We start from the raw sequence: 19368 nt of genomic DNA on the forward strand, positions 1-19368 counted from the left end.
CAAACTGGTTGTCCATGATTGGATCCTGTTATCACTGATGACTATTTATACACATAAATTTTGGACACATACAATGGTTAATTATAGCAGTAAGTCCCTTACAATGCATTGTGTATGTTCTCTTACCCTTACATGCATTTGTTCATCAAATCTTGTGAATTCTACCCTTTAAAAGTTTGTCAACTCCATCCACACTTCAGCCTTATTATGTCCTACTGTATGACCTTAACCTCTTCCAACTAGACTACTGCTATACCCCATTAATTGGCTTCAGTCCAATCTTCTCACTTTCAATCCATTCCCTTCATTCCTGAGTAATGTTTTTGTTTTGAGACAGAGTCTTGCTCTGTTGACCAGACTGGAGTGCAGTGACAGCAATTAGGACTGACTGCAGCCTCGACCTCTCAGGTCCAAGTGATCCTGCTGCCTCAGCCTCCCAAGTACCTGGGACCACAGGCACACACTAACACACATGGCTAATTTTTCTACTTATCGTAGAGACGAGGTTTCATTACATTGCCCAGGCTGACCTGAGTGCTGTGTCTACACACAAATCTAACCTTATTCTCCTGGTTAAAACTTCTAGTGACTCCAAAGTCTTTAGCGTGGTGAGACCTTTTCAAATCCGCCCCATGGAAGCTCAGTAATAATCAACCAAAATAAAAAAGAGTGGCAGCAGCTGCTGCCCCAGTTCGCCTTTACACAGACTGATCTCAACCAGTTCCCCAATATGCCTGTGCATAATTTTCCCATTGCTAGAAATGCCCTGTTTCTCTTTGCCTCATGCACACCCCGTCTTATTTCAAGGTCCAGCTCAAAAGTCACCTCCTGTCTACAACTTCCTCTGATGCTCCTGAGCAGGGCTGGCTGAATCCCTGCCTCTTTACAATAAGTAAATAGTCTTTTTTTTAATTTCTTTTCTTTTTTTTCTGAGACCTTGTCTCGCTCTGTCACCTAGGCTGAAGTGCAATGGTGCAATCTCGGCTCACCCGAACCTCCGCCCCTTGGGTTCATGCAATTCTCCTGCCTCAGCCTCCTGAGTAGCTGGGATTATAGGCACGTGCCACCACACTCGCCTGATTTTTGTATTTTTAGTACAGACGGTGTTTCACCATGTTGGCCAGGCTGGTCTCGAACTCCTGACCTCAGGCAATCCACCTGCCTCGGCCTCCCAAAGTGCTGGGATTACAGGCGTGAGTCAACGCGTCCAGCCAGAAATAATATTTTACAGCAATTACACTGCACTGCTTAGATGATTATTCCTATGCCACCTCCTCCCCCAACAAGGTGCGTGCCTTCAACACAGAACTGTCTTGTTTCTGTCTATTCCGTAGTCTCGCAGGCAAAGCCAGCGTCTGGCACAAGCCAAGGACCGAGTGACTACCTGCGGAACATAATTATTAGAATTGCGTCTGGGGTTCCTGGAGGGTGGGCCTTGGCTGGGCGGATCCCAGGAGCCTGGCGTCTCCCAGGGGAGGTGCTCACCTCAGGGCGGGTCTAAGACGGCCCTGCCTGCCACACTAACCGCCAAGCCTGGCCAAGAAGCTCAGGGAAGCCGCGTAGCCACTGCCCGCCTGGGTCAGGGCGGTGACGAAGCCTGACTGATAATAACAGCTGAACTTGACTGACAGACTGACCTAGGGTTGCAGCGGGTCCCAACCAACTGCCTGACGGCCCAAAGTTAGCAAGAAGGGATGGCAGGCCTTGTCATCTTCGAAGGAGAGGAAGGGCAGCAAAGGAATTGCTGTAGCGTTCCTACGCGCGCTTCGCGCCTCTTCTCACGCGGAGCAGGAAAGGAAGTGGGCGAACCCGCCGGGAGACTCGCCGAGTACGCGCGCGCAGCAGCCCATTTTCCCGCCCCCAACGTGGCCCGCCCTTTTACCCAGGCCCTACGCGAGCTTCGCCGAGTACGCGTGCGCGGCAGATTTCTCCCCACCCCCCCCATCCCACCCCCATCCCCGCCCCTCACGTGGCCCCACCCTCTCACCCTAGACAGACGGGAGCCTCCTGGGGTGTCCACGTGAGCGCGCGTGAGCCCGCCCCCCCCAGTCACGTGATCGCTGACTCCCGGCGTTCTCCACTACGGCTTACCTACCTCCCTTGCCCGGAACCCGGCGATATGGCTGCCGCTGTGTCCCGCGGCGCGTCTCTCTCCCAGCTGCTTCCCCTTCTCCTGGGCTTCCTGCTCCTCTCCGCTCCGCATGGCGGCAGCGGCCTGCACACTAAGGGCGCCCTTCCCCTGGATACGGTCACTTTCTACAAGGTAACAGGGGCGTGGGACGTCGCGCGCAGGTGCTGTCGGGCCGCCTGGAAGAGCGCGCGCTCGTGGATGGACGCTGGACACCGGGAGCTGACGGGAGGTGGTCTGTAGCAATGGTCCCAGGGCTTCCCGGAGTCCTACAGGCCTAGTGGACTCTGAGCCGAGGGAATGTTATGACCACCGGGCATGCACGCTTCAGGGCCCCGGCGCACCCGTGCTTTTGCAGCATTTATACTTGCATCCTCCCTTGCAAAGATGCAGCCGAGGGAACTGTGTTCCCCTTCCCTTCACCTAGGGGGAGAGGGTAGTGCCTGGAGAGATCCAACCCTCGAATCCCAAGTGCGAGAACCGGAGGGCGGTGCGAGGCCGACGCCACTGGGCTCCCGGCTGTGGTAGCGGGGAGGGATTGGCGGGGAGAAATGCAGGCGCGTTAGCCTGCATGTTCGCGCCCCTCTTCCCCAGGCATGGATTGCAGCCTGCTTTGCATATGCAAACAATGATCAGATATCATACATCTTGAATAGTGCAAGCTTGAAGAATATGCTTCAGTTCAGCCACCCTGAAAAGCAGGGGCCCCCAACCACCAGGCCCGTCGGTGGCCTGTTAGAAACCGGGCCGCACAGCAGGAGGTGAGCGGCGGGTGACCGAGCATTACATCCTGAGCTCCACCTCCTGTCACATCAGCTGCGGCATTAGATTCTCATAGGAGCACGACCTTTATTGTGAACTGCGCATGTGAGGGATCCAGGTTGTGTGCTTCTTATGAGAATCTAATGCCTAATGATCTGAGGTGAAACAGGTTCATGTCGAAACCACCCAACCCCCCGCCCCCGTGGAAAAATTGTCTTCCATGAAACCAGTCCTTGGTGCCAAAAAGGTTGGGGATAGCTGTTGTAGAAAACATCTTGGGTTTGGCAACAAAATGAATAAAATTGGGTCAAGGCATGGAAGAATTTGCCACTACCTCTGCCCCTCCCCCTTCCATTTTTGCAGAATTAGGGATCCTGGCCTGGGTAAATGGACGGTTGGAAATGGTGGCAGAATGCAATACCGCAGTCCCAGTCCCCTCCTCTTGCGCCTGTCTTCACCCACGAGCAGCTTTTAACTTCCTCTAGCAGATGGGCAAGCTTAGTGTTGCGAGAGAGCCAGTCATTTCATTTTCGAGTTTTGTACTCATTGTGGGGAAGTGAAACCAAGAAGTAGTTTTCTCCAGTGGTTGAAGTCTTCCCTGTTTTCAAGCATTCCCTGTCATGGACTTGGCACTTGTAGTTCATTCAAGGCAAAGTTTCAAGAATTTAAAAGTGTAGGCCGGGCATAGTGGCTCATGCCTGTAATCCCAGCACTTTGGGAGGCTGAGGTGGGTGGATCTCCTGAGGTCAGGCAAGACCAGCCTGACTAACAAGGTGAAACCCTGTCCCTACTAAAAATACAAAAATTAGCTGGGCATCGTGGCAGGCACCTATAGTCCCAGCTCCTTGGGAGGCTGAGACAGGACAATTGCTTCAACCCGGGAGGCAGAGGTTGCAGTAAGCCAAGATTGCACCACTGCACTCCAGCCTGGGCGACAGCGAGACTCCATCTCAAAAAAAAAAAAAAAAAAAAAAAAAGTGTGGGCCGGGTGTGGTGGCTCATGCCTGTAATCCTGGCACTTTGGGAGGTGGAGGTGGGTGGATCACCTGAGGTCAGGAGGTGGAGACCAGCCTGGTCAACATGGTGAAACCCTGTCTTTACTAAAAATACAAAGATTAGCTGGGCGTGGTGGTGGGCGCCTGTAATCCCAGCTACTGGGGAGGCTGAGGCAGGAGAATTGCTTGAACCCGGGAGGCGGAGGTTGCAGTAACCTGTGATCATGCCATTGCACTGCAACAAGAGCAAAACTCTGTCTCAAAAAAAAAAAAAGGTGTAGGTATGGCTGGTTGGTTGTCAGGCACACGCAGACACACCCTACAGCACCCTATGCTTTGGGGGCCTTTATTGGCAAAGTGACACCCCTACCCTACCCTGCTCCATGGGAGTGAGATAATATCACAGAACAAGTGTAACCCAAAGGGAAACTGCACCATAAAGCTAACAGTGTTTTCTACTATTATCACCCTAATCTAGGTCAACATGACAATAGCCTCTTCTCTGGTCTCCCTGCTTCCACTCTTGAGTCACCACACAGTAGCCTAAGTCCTACATGACCTGGATTCCTGGCTTCCCGTTCATCTCCCAACCATTCTCCTCCTGTCTTTTGAATATTCCTTGCTCTTTACTGCCTTAGGATGTGTTGCACTAGTTGTTCCTTGTGACTGGAATATTCTCTGCCCAAACTTTGAAAGGCTAGTTGGTTACTTCTCATCATTCAGACTTAGGTTAAGTGTTTCCTTCTTAGAATTCTTCCTTGATTTATCTTCCCCCAGTCTAAAGTGCCAGTCACGTTAATCTGTTTTATTTCTCCATACAGCACTCATCACTGATTTTTTAAAAATCCATTTTGCTGTCTTTCTCTCTCCCTGGAATATTATGTGCTCATGAAGAAGCTCCTTGTCTGTTTTGTTCCTGATCATCTGCACTGCGTAGCAGATTACCTGTCTCATAGAAGGTGCACAATAACTAATTTGTTGCATGAATGAACAAAACGTTTTCTCCAGTCTCTTTTCAGGTCTTCTCTTCATCACCATTGAACCAAAGGGAAATGTACTAGTGTTGTGTCTGGCAGCCTTGTTCCACGCTTTGCCTTTTGGTGATTTCCAGTATCTTTTTTGTTGTTGTTGTTTCTTTCCCTTCACCATCACTAGAATGTTAGCTTCATGATCTAAGAGATCCCATTTTGTTCCCTGCTGTGTTCACTTAGTATGGGGCCTGGCACATGATAGATCCTTAGTAACTTTTTATTCAGTGAACGAATGAATGAATAATGAACTTATCTATACTTTAAAGAAGTGAGTTGCCTAATTATAGGTAATGGTAGAGCTGATTCCTACCAGCCCATTGGACACCAAGGGCTGGTAGGAAGTAGATGAGGAAAATAGATTTCTAAAGCTATCATTAAGAGATAACAGGCCGGGCGCAGTGGCTCAAGCCTGTAATCCCAGCACTTTGGGAGGCCGAGACGGGCGAATCACGAGGTCAGGAGATCGAGACCATCCTGGCTGACACGGTGAAACCCCGTCTCTACTAAAAAATACAAAAAATTAGCCGGGCGAGGTGGCGGGCACCTGTAGTCCCAGCTACTCGGGAGGCTGAGGCAGGAGGATGGCGTAAACCCGGGAGGCGGAGCTTGCAGTGAGCTGAGATCCGGCCACTGCACTCCAGCCTGTGCGACACAGCGTGACTCCGTCTCAAAAAAAAAAAAAAAAAAGAGATAACAGACCACTTCGGGAGGCCAAGGTGAGTGGATCACAAGGTCAGGAGATCGAGACCATCCTAGCTAACACGGTGAAACCCTGTCTCTACTAAAAATACAAAAAAATTAGCTGGGCGTGGTGGCAGGCGCCTCTAGTCCCAGCTACTTGGGAGGCTGAGGCAGGAGAATGGCATGAATACGGGAGGCGGAGCTTGCAGGGAGCCGAGATGGCACCACTGCACTTCAACCTGGGTGACAGAGTGAGACTCTGCCTCAAAAAAATACATACATACATAACAGACTAAGATAACAAGAGAAAATTCTTTATGCGAATGTTTGCCATTCAAAACTATTCTGCCTTACCCTTGTAACTAAGAATGGTGGAAGTAAAAGGTGGAGATCTCTGAATTATATTTTAATGTTAGACCACCATATAATTATTAATATTATTCCATAATACAAATGCAGGCCCTTGAAAGTAGGTATCCCGTGTTGTGCTTTTTAAACAAGTGCTTCTCCCCTTCCCCAACATGTAGCATCTGCTACAAAGCCTGTCAGAGTATTGTTCATTCATCAGATATTTTCAGAACATCTGCCACATTCTAGGCACTGTTGGGCACTAGGGATACAGCAGAAAACAGGTCAGACAAGGTCCTTATTCTCATAAATGTATATTCTAGTGGAGAGGATGGAAAACAAGCAAATAAGGATTTCAGAGAGTGAGTAATGCACTGAAGAAAATACAGCAGGGTAATGATACCAGGGTATGATGAAAATGCAGCCATATTAGACAGTCTGATTGGAGGAGTCCCCAGTAGCAGGGGACATTTGAACTGAGCCTTGAATGATAAAGAGATAACCATGAAAAGAACTGGGGAAAGGACATTCCAGCCAGCAGAGAGCAAATGAAAAGCTCTGAGTGGGAGTAAGTTTCATGTGCTGAACTGAAATAAGGCCAGCTGGGCCAGAGGGATGTGAACTCATTTGTATTTTAAGTCTTTCCTGCTTTTAGGCCTCCAGAGCTCAGGCTTTTTGGCATTTAAAGATGACCTGTTCTGGTGTCTTTTCCTCCCTCCTTTGTGTCCCTAAACAGTGTTAAATATTTTTAAAAACCAAGAGGACATCAGTACACGGTAAAGGACAAAGACTAACAAGAACATTGTATCTTTTTTTTTTTTTTTTTTTTTGCGATGGAGTTTCGCTCTTGTCACCCAAGCTGGAGTGCAATGGCACGATCTCGGCTCACTGCAACCTCCACCTCCCGGGTTTAAGCAATTCTCCTGCCTCAGCCTCCCGAGTAGCTGGGATTACAGGTGCCCGCCACCATGCTCAGCTAATTTTTGTGTTTTTAGTAGAGACGGGGTTTCGCCACGTTGGCCGGGCTGGTCTCTACCTCCTGACCTCAAGTGATCCACCAGCCTCAGCCTCCCAAAGTGCTGGGATTACAGAAGTGAACCACTGCGCCCAGCCCAGAACATTGTATCTTTGCCTTCAGCCAGAATTATGTCAGCTTGACATAATTTTTTTTTCTTTTGGGGGAGAGAGAGAGAGAGGGGGTCTCACTCTGTTAAACAGGTTGGATTGCAGTGGTGCAATCGTGGCTCACTGTAACGTCTGACTCCTAGGCGCAAGTGATTTTCCACCTCAGCCTCCTGAGTAGTTTAGCTGGGAATACAGGTGTGTGCCACTGTGCCTGGCCAATTTTTTTTTTTTTTTTTTTAAGCCAGCTGTGTTGTCCAGGCTGGTCTTGAACTTCTGGCCTCATGTGATCCTCCCACTTCAGGCCCGCAAAGTGTTGAGATTACAGGTGTGAGCCACCATGCTCAGCCGTGACATGATTATTTACAGTGATTGCTTATGATGAAAAAACTCGATGATAGGGATCACTTGGATTAGGAAACAAAAAGTTGATGGAAGTGAGAAAGGCAGTGTTACGCTAAAGTGGCTGGTTAGATAAAACTTGTGCATTGGGAGAAACCATCAAAAGAAGTCCTTGGCTTCCTCAGTTAAGTTATATGTAGACTTAGCATATGACCTCCACAATTCCACTTGTAGGTGTATACCCAAAAGAGTGGAATACAGATTGCCAGGCACAGTGGCTCACGTCTGTAATCCCAGCACTTTGGGAGGCCGAGGCGGGTGGATCACGAGGTCAGGAGATTGAGACCATCCTGGCTAACATGATGAAACCCCGTCTCTTAAATACAAAAAATTAGCCGGGCGTGGGTGTGGGCACCTGTAGTCCCAACTACTCGGGAGGCTGAGGCAGGAGAATGGCCAGAACCAGGGAGGCGGAGCTTGCAGTGAGCCGAGATGGCGCCACGGCACTCCAGCCTGGGCGACAGAACAAGACTCTGTCTCAAAAAAAAAAAAAAAAAAAGAGTGGAATACAGGTGTTCAAACAAAACATGTTATGTGAATGTTCATAGCAGCACTATTGACAGTAGCCAAAAGGTGGAAACAACCCAAACATTCAGCTGATGAGCGAATAAATAAAATGTGGTCCCTCTGTACAATATATTTATTTGGCCATAAAAAGTAACAATGTACCAATACATAGTACAACATGGATAAACTGAAAATATGCTTGGCTGGGCGCGGTGGCTCATGCCTGTAATCCCAGCACTTTGGGAGGCCAAGGTGGGTGGATCACCTGAGGTCGGGAGTTTGAGACCAGCCTGACCCACATGGAGAAACCCCATCTCTACTAAAATTACAGAATTAGCCAGGCTTGGTGGCGCATGCCTATAATCCCAGCTACTTGGGAAGGCTGAGGCAGGAGAATCGCTTGAACCTGGGAGGCAGAGGTTGCGGTGAGCTGAGATCGCACCATTGCACTCCAGCCTGGGCAACAAGAGTGAAACTCCGTCTTAAAAAAAAAAAAAGAAAACATGCTAAGTGAAAAAAGCCAGACACAAAAGGCCACATACTGTACATTTCCATCAGAATAGACAAATCTATAGAGACAGAAAATACATTAGTGGTTGCTGGGGCTGGGAGGAGGAAGACTGGGGAGTGACTGCATAATGAGTATGGGGTTTCCTTTTGGGATGATGAAAATGTTCTTGGCACTGGATAGTAGTGATGGTTGCACATTCTTAATGCACTGAATCACACAGAATGTACACTTTTAAATGGTTACAATGGCAAATATTATGTGAATTTTACTGCAATTAAATGTCTCGCCCCGACAGTTTAAAACCCAGAGATCTAGCCAGAGAGAAGTGTAGTCTAGGGAGAGCACATTGTCCCACGCCTGGCCTCTCACTAACTTAACTGCCCTGAAATTGCTGGGTTCAAACTCCAGCCTATCTAGCCAAAGCGTCCTCCATGATGCCAACTCCTTTGTAGGTGGTTTTGTTTATTTTTGTCAGATTTCTTGTTCAGGGTTTACTGAGAAAGGCCTCCTGGGATGATGAGCACGACAGGGGCTGATGTAGTGTGCAAAGGGTCTCCTTCACCTAACTGAAAGGAACCCTGCAGGAGAAGGCCTTATGTCTGCAGCCTTGTTTATTCTGGACAGGGTTGTGTATATCTTTGATTAGTGTGAACAGGTACTAATGGGGTGCCCTGCACATCGCTGGCACTTACTAAATTGTTAAATAAGTCAATGGGTGAATGAATAAATATTAATTTGTGAGAGCTTGCCTCGCTTGTGGGCTTGTTTCCACTCTATTTCTTAAACGGGGGCCCCTTGGGAAGGGGAGTTAGCCCCAAAAGTCCCTGGAACACCCACTTGCTCAGCTCTATACGCCCTCAGGTCATTACCAAAAGCAAGTTCGTCTTGGTGAAGTTCGACACCCAGTACCCCTACGGTGAGAAGCAGGATGAGTTCAAGCGTCTTGCTGAAAACTCGGCTTCCAGCGATGATCTCTTGGTGGCAGAGGTGGGGATCTCAGGTATGGACAAGTCCAGGATGGCTGGGGAGGGCAGAGAGGGAGGAAGCTAGGAATCGTTTCCATTTGGAAGAGGAGTACCCAGCATCTTTCCTTCTGAGCCACCCTCAAGGAGTGTAAGTAAACAGGTTCATGGCCTCTAAAGGAATCTGGTGCCCATAGTAGGCTTAACCTGAGCAGATTCTGGGACCATGGAATCTCAGCTCAGCCGTGCAGGTGCCTGAAGGGAAGGGAACCCCTGACATTCCACCCCTCTCTGACATTAAACTGTGAGAACTTTGAGCTCTCCTTGCAGGGAACAGAATGAAGAGGGCAGAGGGGGTGCTATGTCCCCTAGTGGACTGCATAGTCAGTTCTTCTGTCTTCATTTCAGCTTCTGTACCAAAACTGTTTGGTTTTGGCTTTAGCTCAAATGCACTGATGCCACCACTAATCCAAGGGCACCTCCCAACCACAGTGACAGCTTCAGTAGTCGCCAGCATTTAGTGGTCGACAGGGTAAAGATCTGCGCCCCCCATTGCATTTTAAATCTTCACTTGAACTCTGCCTGAGAAGCAAGATGTATTATCTCCATGTTATACTTCAGGAAAAAAACCTGAAGCTCAAAGCTTAAAGGACTGTGGGCTATGGAGTGGCTCATCCAGAGCTCCACCTAAGTGTTTAGTCCCAGGCAGGGACTTACTTGTCTCACTTCCCGCCCAGCTTGGATGCCTCCATTCCGTAGTAAGCTGGGAACTTAGTAGAGAGTCTGGTCCTGGGTAGAGAGAGATAGCTGGCACACCTCTCCAGGACAGTCAGTCAGATTTGACTCAACTTTAGGTAACTCCCTTGGTGCTTTTATTAGAAAAATAATAATAGTTAACATTTATCAGATGTTTACTATGTGCCAGGCCACTGTGCTGAGTGTTTTACATGTGTTTCATCTTTGCAAGAACTCTATGAAGGAAGTCCCATGTGGTACTATTACCTCCATTGTTTCAAATGAAGAAATGGATGCTTAGAGTAACTTGCTCAAGAATGTGGAATTGTTAAGTGGCAGAACTAGGTTTGGAACCCTAGGCATCCAATACTACCACTACTAGTAGTTGGTCTTAGCCGTTTCTTGGCAAAGTGTAAGAAACCAGTTGTCACAGCATCAGCCCTTGGGGCTGCTACTGCCCGTTAGGAAGGGTGTTTTGCAGATACTAACAGCAGCTACCACATATTAAGCATTTAACCTGGCCAAGTATCATGCACATATTCCCTCATCCGGTCCTCCCAACAGCCCCCATGTGGCAGGGACTGTGTTCCTTCCCTTCCACATGCTCCCCTTTCTCACCCAGCTCCAGCCAGACTGGCCTTTCAGGAGACTGAAAACTCCTGAGCTTAGTCCTGCCTCAGAGCTTTTGCACTTGCAGTCCTTTCTGCCTGAGACACTCTTCCCAGATCTTCGCGTGGCTGGCTCCAGGACATTCAGGTCCTTTAGCTGATGTCACCTTCACAGGGAGGCCTTCCATGACCACCCGAAGTGGGCTTTCTTACCCAGTCACTTTGTCACGTCATGCTGTTTTGTTTTCCCGATGCCACTTATCACCTATGTTTATGTGTTTGTTATGTCTCTTCTCTCCCTTAGAAGAATGAGCTTAATAGTCTTTTTTTCTTTTTTTTTTTTTGAGACAAAGTCTCACTCTGTTGCCCAAGCTGGAGTGCAGTGATGCGATCTCAGATCACTGCAACCTCCACCTCCTGGGTTCAAGCGATTCTCCTGCCTCAGTCTCCCGAGTAGCTGGGACTACAGGCATGTGCCACCATGCCCTGCTATTTTTTTTTTTTTTTGTATTTTTAGCAGAGACGGTGGCTTCACTATGTTGGCCAGGCTTGTCTTTAACTTCTGACCTCGTGATCTGCCCGCCTTGGCCTCCCAAAGTGCTGGGATTACAGGCATGAGCCACCGCATCTGGCCGAGCTTAATACTCTTAATCACAACTAGACCCTCAGCACCTAGAACAGCATCTGACACATAGTGGGCATATAATAAATATTCAGAAGAATCTCCATTTTTTCATCTAACAGTTCAGAGTTTAATTATTTGCCTAGTGCTACATGGCTAGGAAGTGGTAGAGGAGGAATTCAAACCCAGGTATGTATGGTTGCTCCTCACTTTGAACCATTACATGGCCAAGAAAATTCTTCTTCCCTTCAGTGCAGCTAGGTCCCATAGCAATTTTCTGCCCTGAGTTCCTCATGGTCTTGCTTTTTGTGTCTGGTTTCTGCTCACAGATTATGGTGACAAACTGAACATGGAACTGAGTGAGAAATACAAGCTGGACAAAGAGAGCTACCCAGTCTTCTACCTCTTCCGGGATGGGGACTTTGAGAACCCAGTCCCATACACTGGGGCAGTTAAGGTTGGAGCCATCCAGCGCTGGCTGAAGGGGCAAGGGGTCTACCTAGGTATGCCTGGTTGCCTGCCTGTATACGACGCTCTCGCCGGGGAGTTCATCAGGGCCTCTGGTGTGGAGGGCCGCCAGGCCCTCTTGAAGCGGGGGCAGGACAACCTCTCAAGTGTGAAGGAGACTGAGAAGAAGTGGGCCGAGCAATACCTGAAGATCATGGGGAAGATCTTAGACCAAGGGGAGGACTTCCCAGCATCAGAGATGACACGGATTGCCAGGCTGATTGAGAAGAACAAGATGAGTGATGGGAAGAAGGAGGAGCTCCAGAAGAGCCTAAACATCCTGACTGCCTTCCAGAAGAAGGGGGCCGAGAAAGAGGAGCTTTAAAAGGCCGTCGGTGGTTTTCCAGGGTTTGGTGGGGGTAGGGAGGGGAGAGTTAACCTGCTGGCTGTGAGTCCCTTGTGGAATATAAGGGGGTAGTGGGAAAAGTGGTACTAACCCACGATTCTGAGCCCTGAGTATGCCTGGACATTGATGCTGATGTGACCATGCTTGGGATGTCTCTAGCTGGTCTGGGGATAGCTGGAGCCCTTACTCAGGTGGCTGGTGAAATGACCCCTCAGAAGGAATTAGTGCTATAGAGGAGAGAGGAGTATACCGCCCAGGTCTTTGACAGGTGTAATTCTCATTCAATTAAAGTTTCAGTGTTTTGGTTAAGTGGACCTGAAGCCATTCTGTTGTCTTTTCAAATTACACTTTGGTCTATGACCTGCTTTCCTCTTTGAATCTAAGCTGGTATGGACTCCACTTTCCCAGCGTAATAAACTATCCTCGTAACACTGTGGAAACTGGCATACCTTTGTTATTTTCCAGTGATATTCAGACTGACATGGATTGACTTGTTAATGGTCAAGTGTGTTGTCCATTTTCCAGTCCTTAAAACTCAGTAGCAGTATTGATGAATACATTGAACCAACATTGATGGACCATGGTGTGATTATTTTCCATGCTCTGTGAGGTACACATAGCAAATTATTAGTTTTACTGATATATTCTGTGACTTGGATTTACACAGCTAAATGATATAGTCCAGTCCAATCTGAAAATTAAAAAATATTTTCCATCTAAATCACTATCTGTCACTAAATAAATACTAACTTCTAGAAAGCAGACTAAAGAGCACTTGTGCCAACATTCACATCCTTTCTTCAGACTCAGAAGCAGTTATCTGCAATAGTGAGCTTCACGACAGCCCTACTTTCATATTTAACTATGTGAAAATATTATCAGACCACAGCTCCTGAAGTATGTCTAATTGCACCCACACAAAGAATGGAGTTGGCAAATAAGACCTTGAATTATTTTCCTCCATTTTATCCAGGTTGGTATATTTAGTTACTGGAAACAAAAAAATAGAGGAAATTCCATGTGTTGAATTGGATGGGACAAAAAATTGTGATAGCTTAGGCTAACAATTCAAACCAAGTAAGTAAGAGATGTTTAAACCTAAACATCCACCTGCTGACAGCTTACGTACTCCACATATGATGAAAGACTAATAATTTCTACATTTTCCCTTCTCATTACTTTAGTTCTCACTGAAACTTTTGGAAGATCTTTTTGGACACTTCTAACTGGTAAATTTGCTTTGGCTGTTCTAGTGTGTACCATGTAAACAGGATCACTTCCAAAGAGCAAAGTATTCACTGTTTTATAGAAATTAGAATAAGATGACAAATGGCAGGTAGGGAAAGGACTCTAATATTAAATGCATCCACAGTCCGTGAATGAAGACTAATCTTGATTCTCAATTGTAAGAAGCAGGAATGTGACTACCTCCATGGGCACGGCACTGGATGCGTTCTGGCTGGGTATGGTTCTTTACAACCCCAGGGCCTTGAGTTGAAGAAACCTGAGCTATTGGGCAAAACTACATTATCGTATGTCAGAGGCCCTTTGTTAGCCAATAGTTTTCATTAAAGATGAGCCCTCTTTCTAGAGTCTTGTGATTTGCATATGTCACATAAAATCCAGTCTTCCCTGACCCAAGTCAAATGGATTCCTTTCCTCTACCTGTTAGCATTTACTAATCCTGTGGCTCAAGTACTGCTACTCAGATTCTAATGAAGACTATGGACTGGAATCCCAGAATCAATCAAATATTTATAGTTGTTTTTTTAAAAGAGATGGGCATCTTGCTATGTTGCCCAGGCTAGACTTGAATTCCTAGGCTGAAGTGATCCTCCCACCTCAGCCTGCTGAGTAGCTGGGGAGTACAGGTGCATGCCACCACACCTGGTTAAGTATTTTCAATTTTAAGGGAGTTTCCTGATAACCTGAAGCAATGCAGACACTGGATCCAACATGAATTGTGTTTAAGGAACTTACAAGTTATCTCAAATGGTGCCAAGAGTAATTTACAAATAGTTCTTGGTAATTGGCACCACAAAAAAAATGTTGGAGTTGGAACTGCATCAGCAGAGATTATACATAGGGAACTAATCTGGGAATATGAACATGGCCAACAAGACTTAAGAATGTGAGAGAGATGGTGAGAGGGGGATTTTAGCTCATCTCCTCAAAGCTTAAGGAAGTTTGAATCGTTTGCAGGAGAGTTCAATAATTTCAATATTAAATAGTAGTCTTACCTACAACAACTACTTTTCTGATTTGTAAAACAGTACAGTGTCTGGGCCGGTGTGGTGGCTCACGCCTGTGATCCCAGCACTTTGGGAGGCCAAGGCGGGCGAATCACTTAAGGTCAGGAGTTCAAGACCAGCCTGGCCAACATGGTGAAACCCCGTCTCTACTAAAAATATAAAAATTAGCAGGCCGTGGTGGCAGGTGCCTGTAATCCCAGCTACTCGGGAGGCTGAGGCAGGAGAATCGCTAGAAATCAGGAGGTGGAGGTTGCAGTGACCCAGGATCGCACCACTACACTCCAGCCTAGGGGACAAGAGCAAGACTTTGTCTCAAAAAAAACCAAAACTACAGTATCTGAGGCCTAAATGTACTGGACTATATGGAAGCTGAAGGTTGCAGAAAAGCTCTGCACTTCTGAAGCATAAACTTCCGTAGGAACCCCACAAATAATTTGTATAAGCATTTGGTTCATGGTAGCTTACCCTCCAGTTGTACTATGAAATACATGTCTGCATCAAAGCAGGAACAGCATCTAAAAAAACGGCATGTAAAAAAGCATAAACCTGAGCCCATCTCTGGAGAAAAGAATGGCAGCGAGGTATGCCCAAGTACCTATCTTTTGCTAGAAAAAAACTGTGGGAGGCCGAGGTGGGCAGATCACGAGGTCAGTTCGAGACCATCCTGGCCAACATGGTGAAACCCCGTCTCTACTAAAAATACAAAAATTAGCTGGGTGTGGTGGCACACGCCTGTAATCCCAGCTACTCAGGAGGCTGAGGCAGGAGAGTCACTTGAACCTGGGAGGCGGAGACTGGTGAACCAAGATCATGCCACTGCACTCTAGCCTGGTGACAGAGCAAGACTCCGTCTCAAAAAAAAAGAAAAACCTTGGGGTGGAGTTAATTCATAACTGAAGAAAGAGGCAAAAACTGACTCTTTGGGGGCTCGTACAAGGGGACAATATGACAAGACAGAAAGTAAAAAAGAGAAAAAGTTCCTACTTCTACCATGTTGTCAATGTACCTGAATAAGTTCTGAATCCCAGCTTGTGGGTTTGAGTTCCCTTGGATAAATCATGTCATCAGCCTGCCTGAAATCCTCCGGTAACTTCCCACTAAATTTAGAATAATATCTTATTCCTTCCCCAGACTACAAAGTCCTGATGGATCTCATCCCTGCTCAACTTTCTATCCCAATCCTACCCCTTTCATTAAGTCCCAGCCACTTGCACATTTTTTCACTTCCTGGAACTGGCTCAGCAGCCTCCTGCCTTGGGGTATTTGCATATGTGTTACTTTTTTCCTGAGACTTCATCATTCAAATCAGAGGTCACCACTTGGGAGGTCCTCCTGTGACCCAGTCTGAAGTGACCATCTAGACACACTCAATTCACATACTGTGATTTACATTATTAAGCAAGATGTAATTACAAACTAATATTTTTATTGCCTCTTCCCCATCTCACAGCCACTAACTGGGATATACGTTACTCATTTACTAACTAGGACACAGCATCTCAGCAGAGCCTAAAGTGGAATCTGCTATATGCTAATTAAGTGTTCAGTACATGTATGTTGAATTAATAACTGCAAGTATAGAAGGTACTAACTTTTGAGCCAAAAGGACTAGTTGACTTCAAATAAAAATTCTAAATTCTCAAATATTAAAAATATGCTGGGATATAGCACTAAATTCACAATTGAGATGAATTACACCATTTAGAAGGTTGTGGCTTCTAAGAATCTGAACAAAAAGGAACCAGGCAGAAATGCCAACTTAAAATGAAAATGTTTATATAAATTAACCCATCCAGTTTAAAGTAGATTTGCTCTGCTTCACTTACTTAAGAAGGAAGAATATATACTTCCCATATTAATAAATCACATCAAATAAGTAGGAAGTTTCAATAACAAGCCTGTAGATACATTGAAACCCCTTTTTATATTAAAAGTTAAAATGAAAGACAAATCCAGATTGAACATAGTGACTGCAAAATATAATGCAATTTTGAACAATTGAAATTATGAAAATATACAAAATTGATGGGCAACACAACTAGGCATTTTTACATTTTCCATTATGTGGAGAACACTACAAGTTTCTCTACCTTTTATCCACATCAGATAAATGATTTAAACCAAATGTTTGCTTTGGAGAGTCTTCACTTAGGATCTCAGTAGTATAAAAAGCAATAATTTTTCAGTCTGTAAACAGTAGTCGTGATTTTTCTCCTTTCCTTTTTTAAATATCAATTTACCACACAAAAACAAACAAAACAAAAAAACCCATACAAATCAAAAACAGCAGCAGCAGCAATGAGTTATTTGGGAATTCTCTTCAAATACCAATGACATACGATTGCTGGGAGAGGGTGCTTTTTACTCATGTAAGAATATATATATGTATATATATATATATATTTTAACTGTACACAATTTATAGTGCATAAGGGTTACCAAAAGAACAGATTGATAAGAGATATTGGCCATTTCTGCATAATTTCATTCTTTTTACAATTATCTCAAAATGTGAAAGCTGGATCTAATTGAAATGCTACATTTAGTAGGAAAATCAGCAAATAACAAAGGAAGCATAACCTCAACATAACATTATTTGTCATTAAAGCCAGTAGAGGTCCCAGATATCTTCAGGCAAGAGACTGGTTAGGAAGACCACTAGAGTCACACACTGTCCCTGAGGACCAAGGCCAGCCCACTGAACATATATATATGCTAGATTGATCATGGTCAGTTGACAGACTTTTTCAAAGAGCATTTCTACAGTACAGTACTTGTTTGGATATTCAGAGAGACATCATTTCAAGAACACATGCCATACACACGTACCCCACCCTCCCCAGCAGACACACGCAAAGTTCCATCTTAAACAGGCCATAGTTTTATGAAAGAATATGTTATCATTACATGAAATTCAGAATTAACCAGACTTTTCCATTCATCTTGTTTAAGACAGTTCTTCCTTTTGGGATGGGGTATATGACAGCTGTGGCTACTCATATCAAAAATAAATTTTTGAAATTACTTGATGGACTAGGATTTCCAACAAGCCTTATTTTGAACAGGTAATGCAGTAACTGTTTAAATTTTCCTTGGAAGTTTAAGCACTATATCAAATTATGAATCTAAGAAAGTCAAAATGGAGGGACGAAATGCAATTACTATGAATACACAGATATTCCCAGCTCTCTTGGTTGCTTTTAAAAGAAAAAAGTATCACATTTCACTGGAGCAGTGCAGATTGGAAAGCACCTTTAAGGTCTTCAAGACCAGTCCTCCATTGGATGCTTAATTTCCTCATCAAATTCATTTCTTTGCTCTTACAGAATTAAACTTGAACTATATTTAGGTAACAGACCAAAAACAGAAGCAGGGATTCAAACAGAAAAATATTATCAAAGAAACTATAAATTGTATGACATTTTCAAGAGCAATTTTTACCTCTTCTATCAGACCAACCTCTGATAGAAGAAGCTATAGTCTTGGGGACATCCAGGCAAACAAAGTAAACACCATCCTGTTAACAATTCTCTAAGTTTGAAGAAAGTAGTTCAAACCTCAAACCCACTGAATAACATTTCTTTTGCCAGCCTAAAACTTAAAGCCTAAGGTTAAATCCATAATATTACATTCCTTCCTTCCCAGACCCCCTACTTAAAGTATTAAATCTTAATTTTCATCATATATATGTATATATATGACTCACAAAACCAATGAAATAAGTATCAGACTTGCCTGCATAAATTATGTACACCTCTCTTCTTTGAAACAGTCATTCCCATCTTTCCCAAATATTATGAAAGACAGAAAGCTAGTCCTCAGCGGGCTTAATAAGTGGTCTGCACTGCTTTCCCCTCTGAACAGCTATAAATTAACAGAGCCTTCCTTGCCTTCCTGAGATTTTAACTCTCACAGAAGCTAGGATGGGGATGTCTTAACTATCAGACAAAAACTAAGCCAAAAAGTGAGGGCCTGTGGTCATCCAAGTGGTGCCCTTCTATGACGGGTGCATATGCCAGATCTCATCTAAGGTCCTTTGTGTAACTGCCTTGGGTTCTGTGGGAGCCAAGTAGCTGAGCAAACCTCAAAACAAACTTACTGCTGTGAAAAGGGGGCCTGTTCGCAGGCATGGTCTCCCTTCCATGACTTGTGGCTCAAGGACCAGACCAAATACTCTCATGGTTATTTATAATGGAAGGGCTACTCAGTTGCTACGAGGTTGATGCTTTATGCTTAATTTCTATTGCTGTTTTTATAGACCCCCCCGATTCCCTGAAAAGATGTTTCTGGTGATGGGAAGAAGAAAAGTAGGGTTCTCTTGTTGCTGCCATATGCATATGAACATGTATAAAAAGTGGTCAAACCCAGATAAGGGTCCTGCTTCTGGTTTATATACAATAATTTAATCAGTTGTATATATTTAACACCTAAAAAAATTCACGATCAAAGTCCTTCATGCATTTTATGAGGAAGTTCTGGATTAAAATCATGGTCAACCAGATGTTGCTTTTGCCTGGGAAGATGGTGTCATTTTCTGTTGCAGAGTCATCAGTGCCCGTGGTTGATACTTTCTTAAATTTTTAGTTTCTTTGTGGTCTCAAGTCTTTTTTTCAGCAGCTCCCCCATTTCCAGAAGTGAGTGCAGATAACTGCTCTGCACCTTCCCTTGCACAGTCTTTGAAAATTTTCTCTCTTCCTATAAAGGAGGAGACAAGAATAATTAATCTTGTTTAAAAACCATGCCCCCAGATTCTACTTCTCAGATAAAAGTTAAAGCTGCCATTACCTTTGGTCTCATCGCAAGCTCCATCAGAACACAGTGGGTCATTTTCAATTGCATAAAATGCAAA

At 45.2% G+C, this 19368-nt stretch overlaps 3 protein-coding genes across 7 annotated transcripts in view; 1 reads left to right on the top strand and 2 right to left on the bottom strand.

Annotated features, from left to right (window-relative positions):
- TMEM116 (transmembrane protein 116) overlaps positions 1-1855 on the bottom strand; it is a 50418-nt gene extending 48563 nt beyond the window's left edge. For 3 of the 4 annotated variants that reach the window (XM_025403777.1, XM_025403775.1, XM_025403774.1), the window contains exon 1: positions 1638-1855. The gene's annotated coding sequence lies outside the window, so the exon portion shown is untranslated. The remainder of the gene's footprint in view (positions 1-1637) is intronic. The other variant, XM_025403773.1, reaches the window with a different exon arrangement.
- A 119-nt stretch (positions 1856-1974) lies between these two features.
- ERP29 (endoplasmic reticulum protein 29) lies at positions 1975-12581 on the top strand. 2 transcript variants are annotated; one of them, XM_025403778.1, is made up of 3 exons: positions 1975-2263; positions 9349-9487; positions 11744-12581. In XM_025403778.1, exons 1-3 carry the CDS (start codon positions 2120-2122, stop codon positions 12244-12246), a joined length of 786 nt encoding a protein of 261 aa, XP_025259563.1. In that variant the 5' UTR covers positions 1975-2119; the 3' UTR covers positions 12247-12581. The 2 variants fall into 2 exon arrangements, with proteins under 2 accessions (XP_025259563.1, XP_025259564.1); XM_025403779.1 differs by lacking the exon at positions 9349-9487 and having other exon boundaries at positions 2007-2263.
- A 3843-nt stretch (positions 12582-16424) lies between these two features.
- NAA25 (N(alpha)-acetyltransferase 25, NatB auxiliary subunit) overlaps positions 16425-19368 on the bottom strand; it is an 85662-nt gene continuing 82718 nt past the window's right edge. Inside the window, exon 24 of the mRNA XM_025403772.1 lies at positions 16425-19214. Within this exon, the coding sequence (XP_025259557.1) occupies positions 19092-19214 (123 nt within the window). The 3' untranslated portion in view covers positions 16425-19091. The remainder of the gene's footprint in view (positions 19215-19368) is intronic.

The sequence above is a fragment of the Theropithecus gelada genome, chromosome 11 (genome assembly GCF_003255815.1).
Source record: "Theropithecus gelada isolate Dixy chromosome 11, Tgel_1.0, whole genome shotgun sequence".
In the NCBI taxonomy this organism is placed as follows: Eukaryota; Metazoa; Chordata; class Mammalia; order Primates; family Cercopithecidae; genus Theropithecus; species Theropithecus gelada.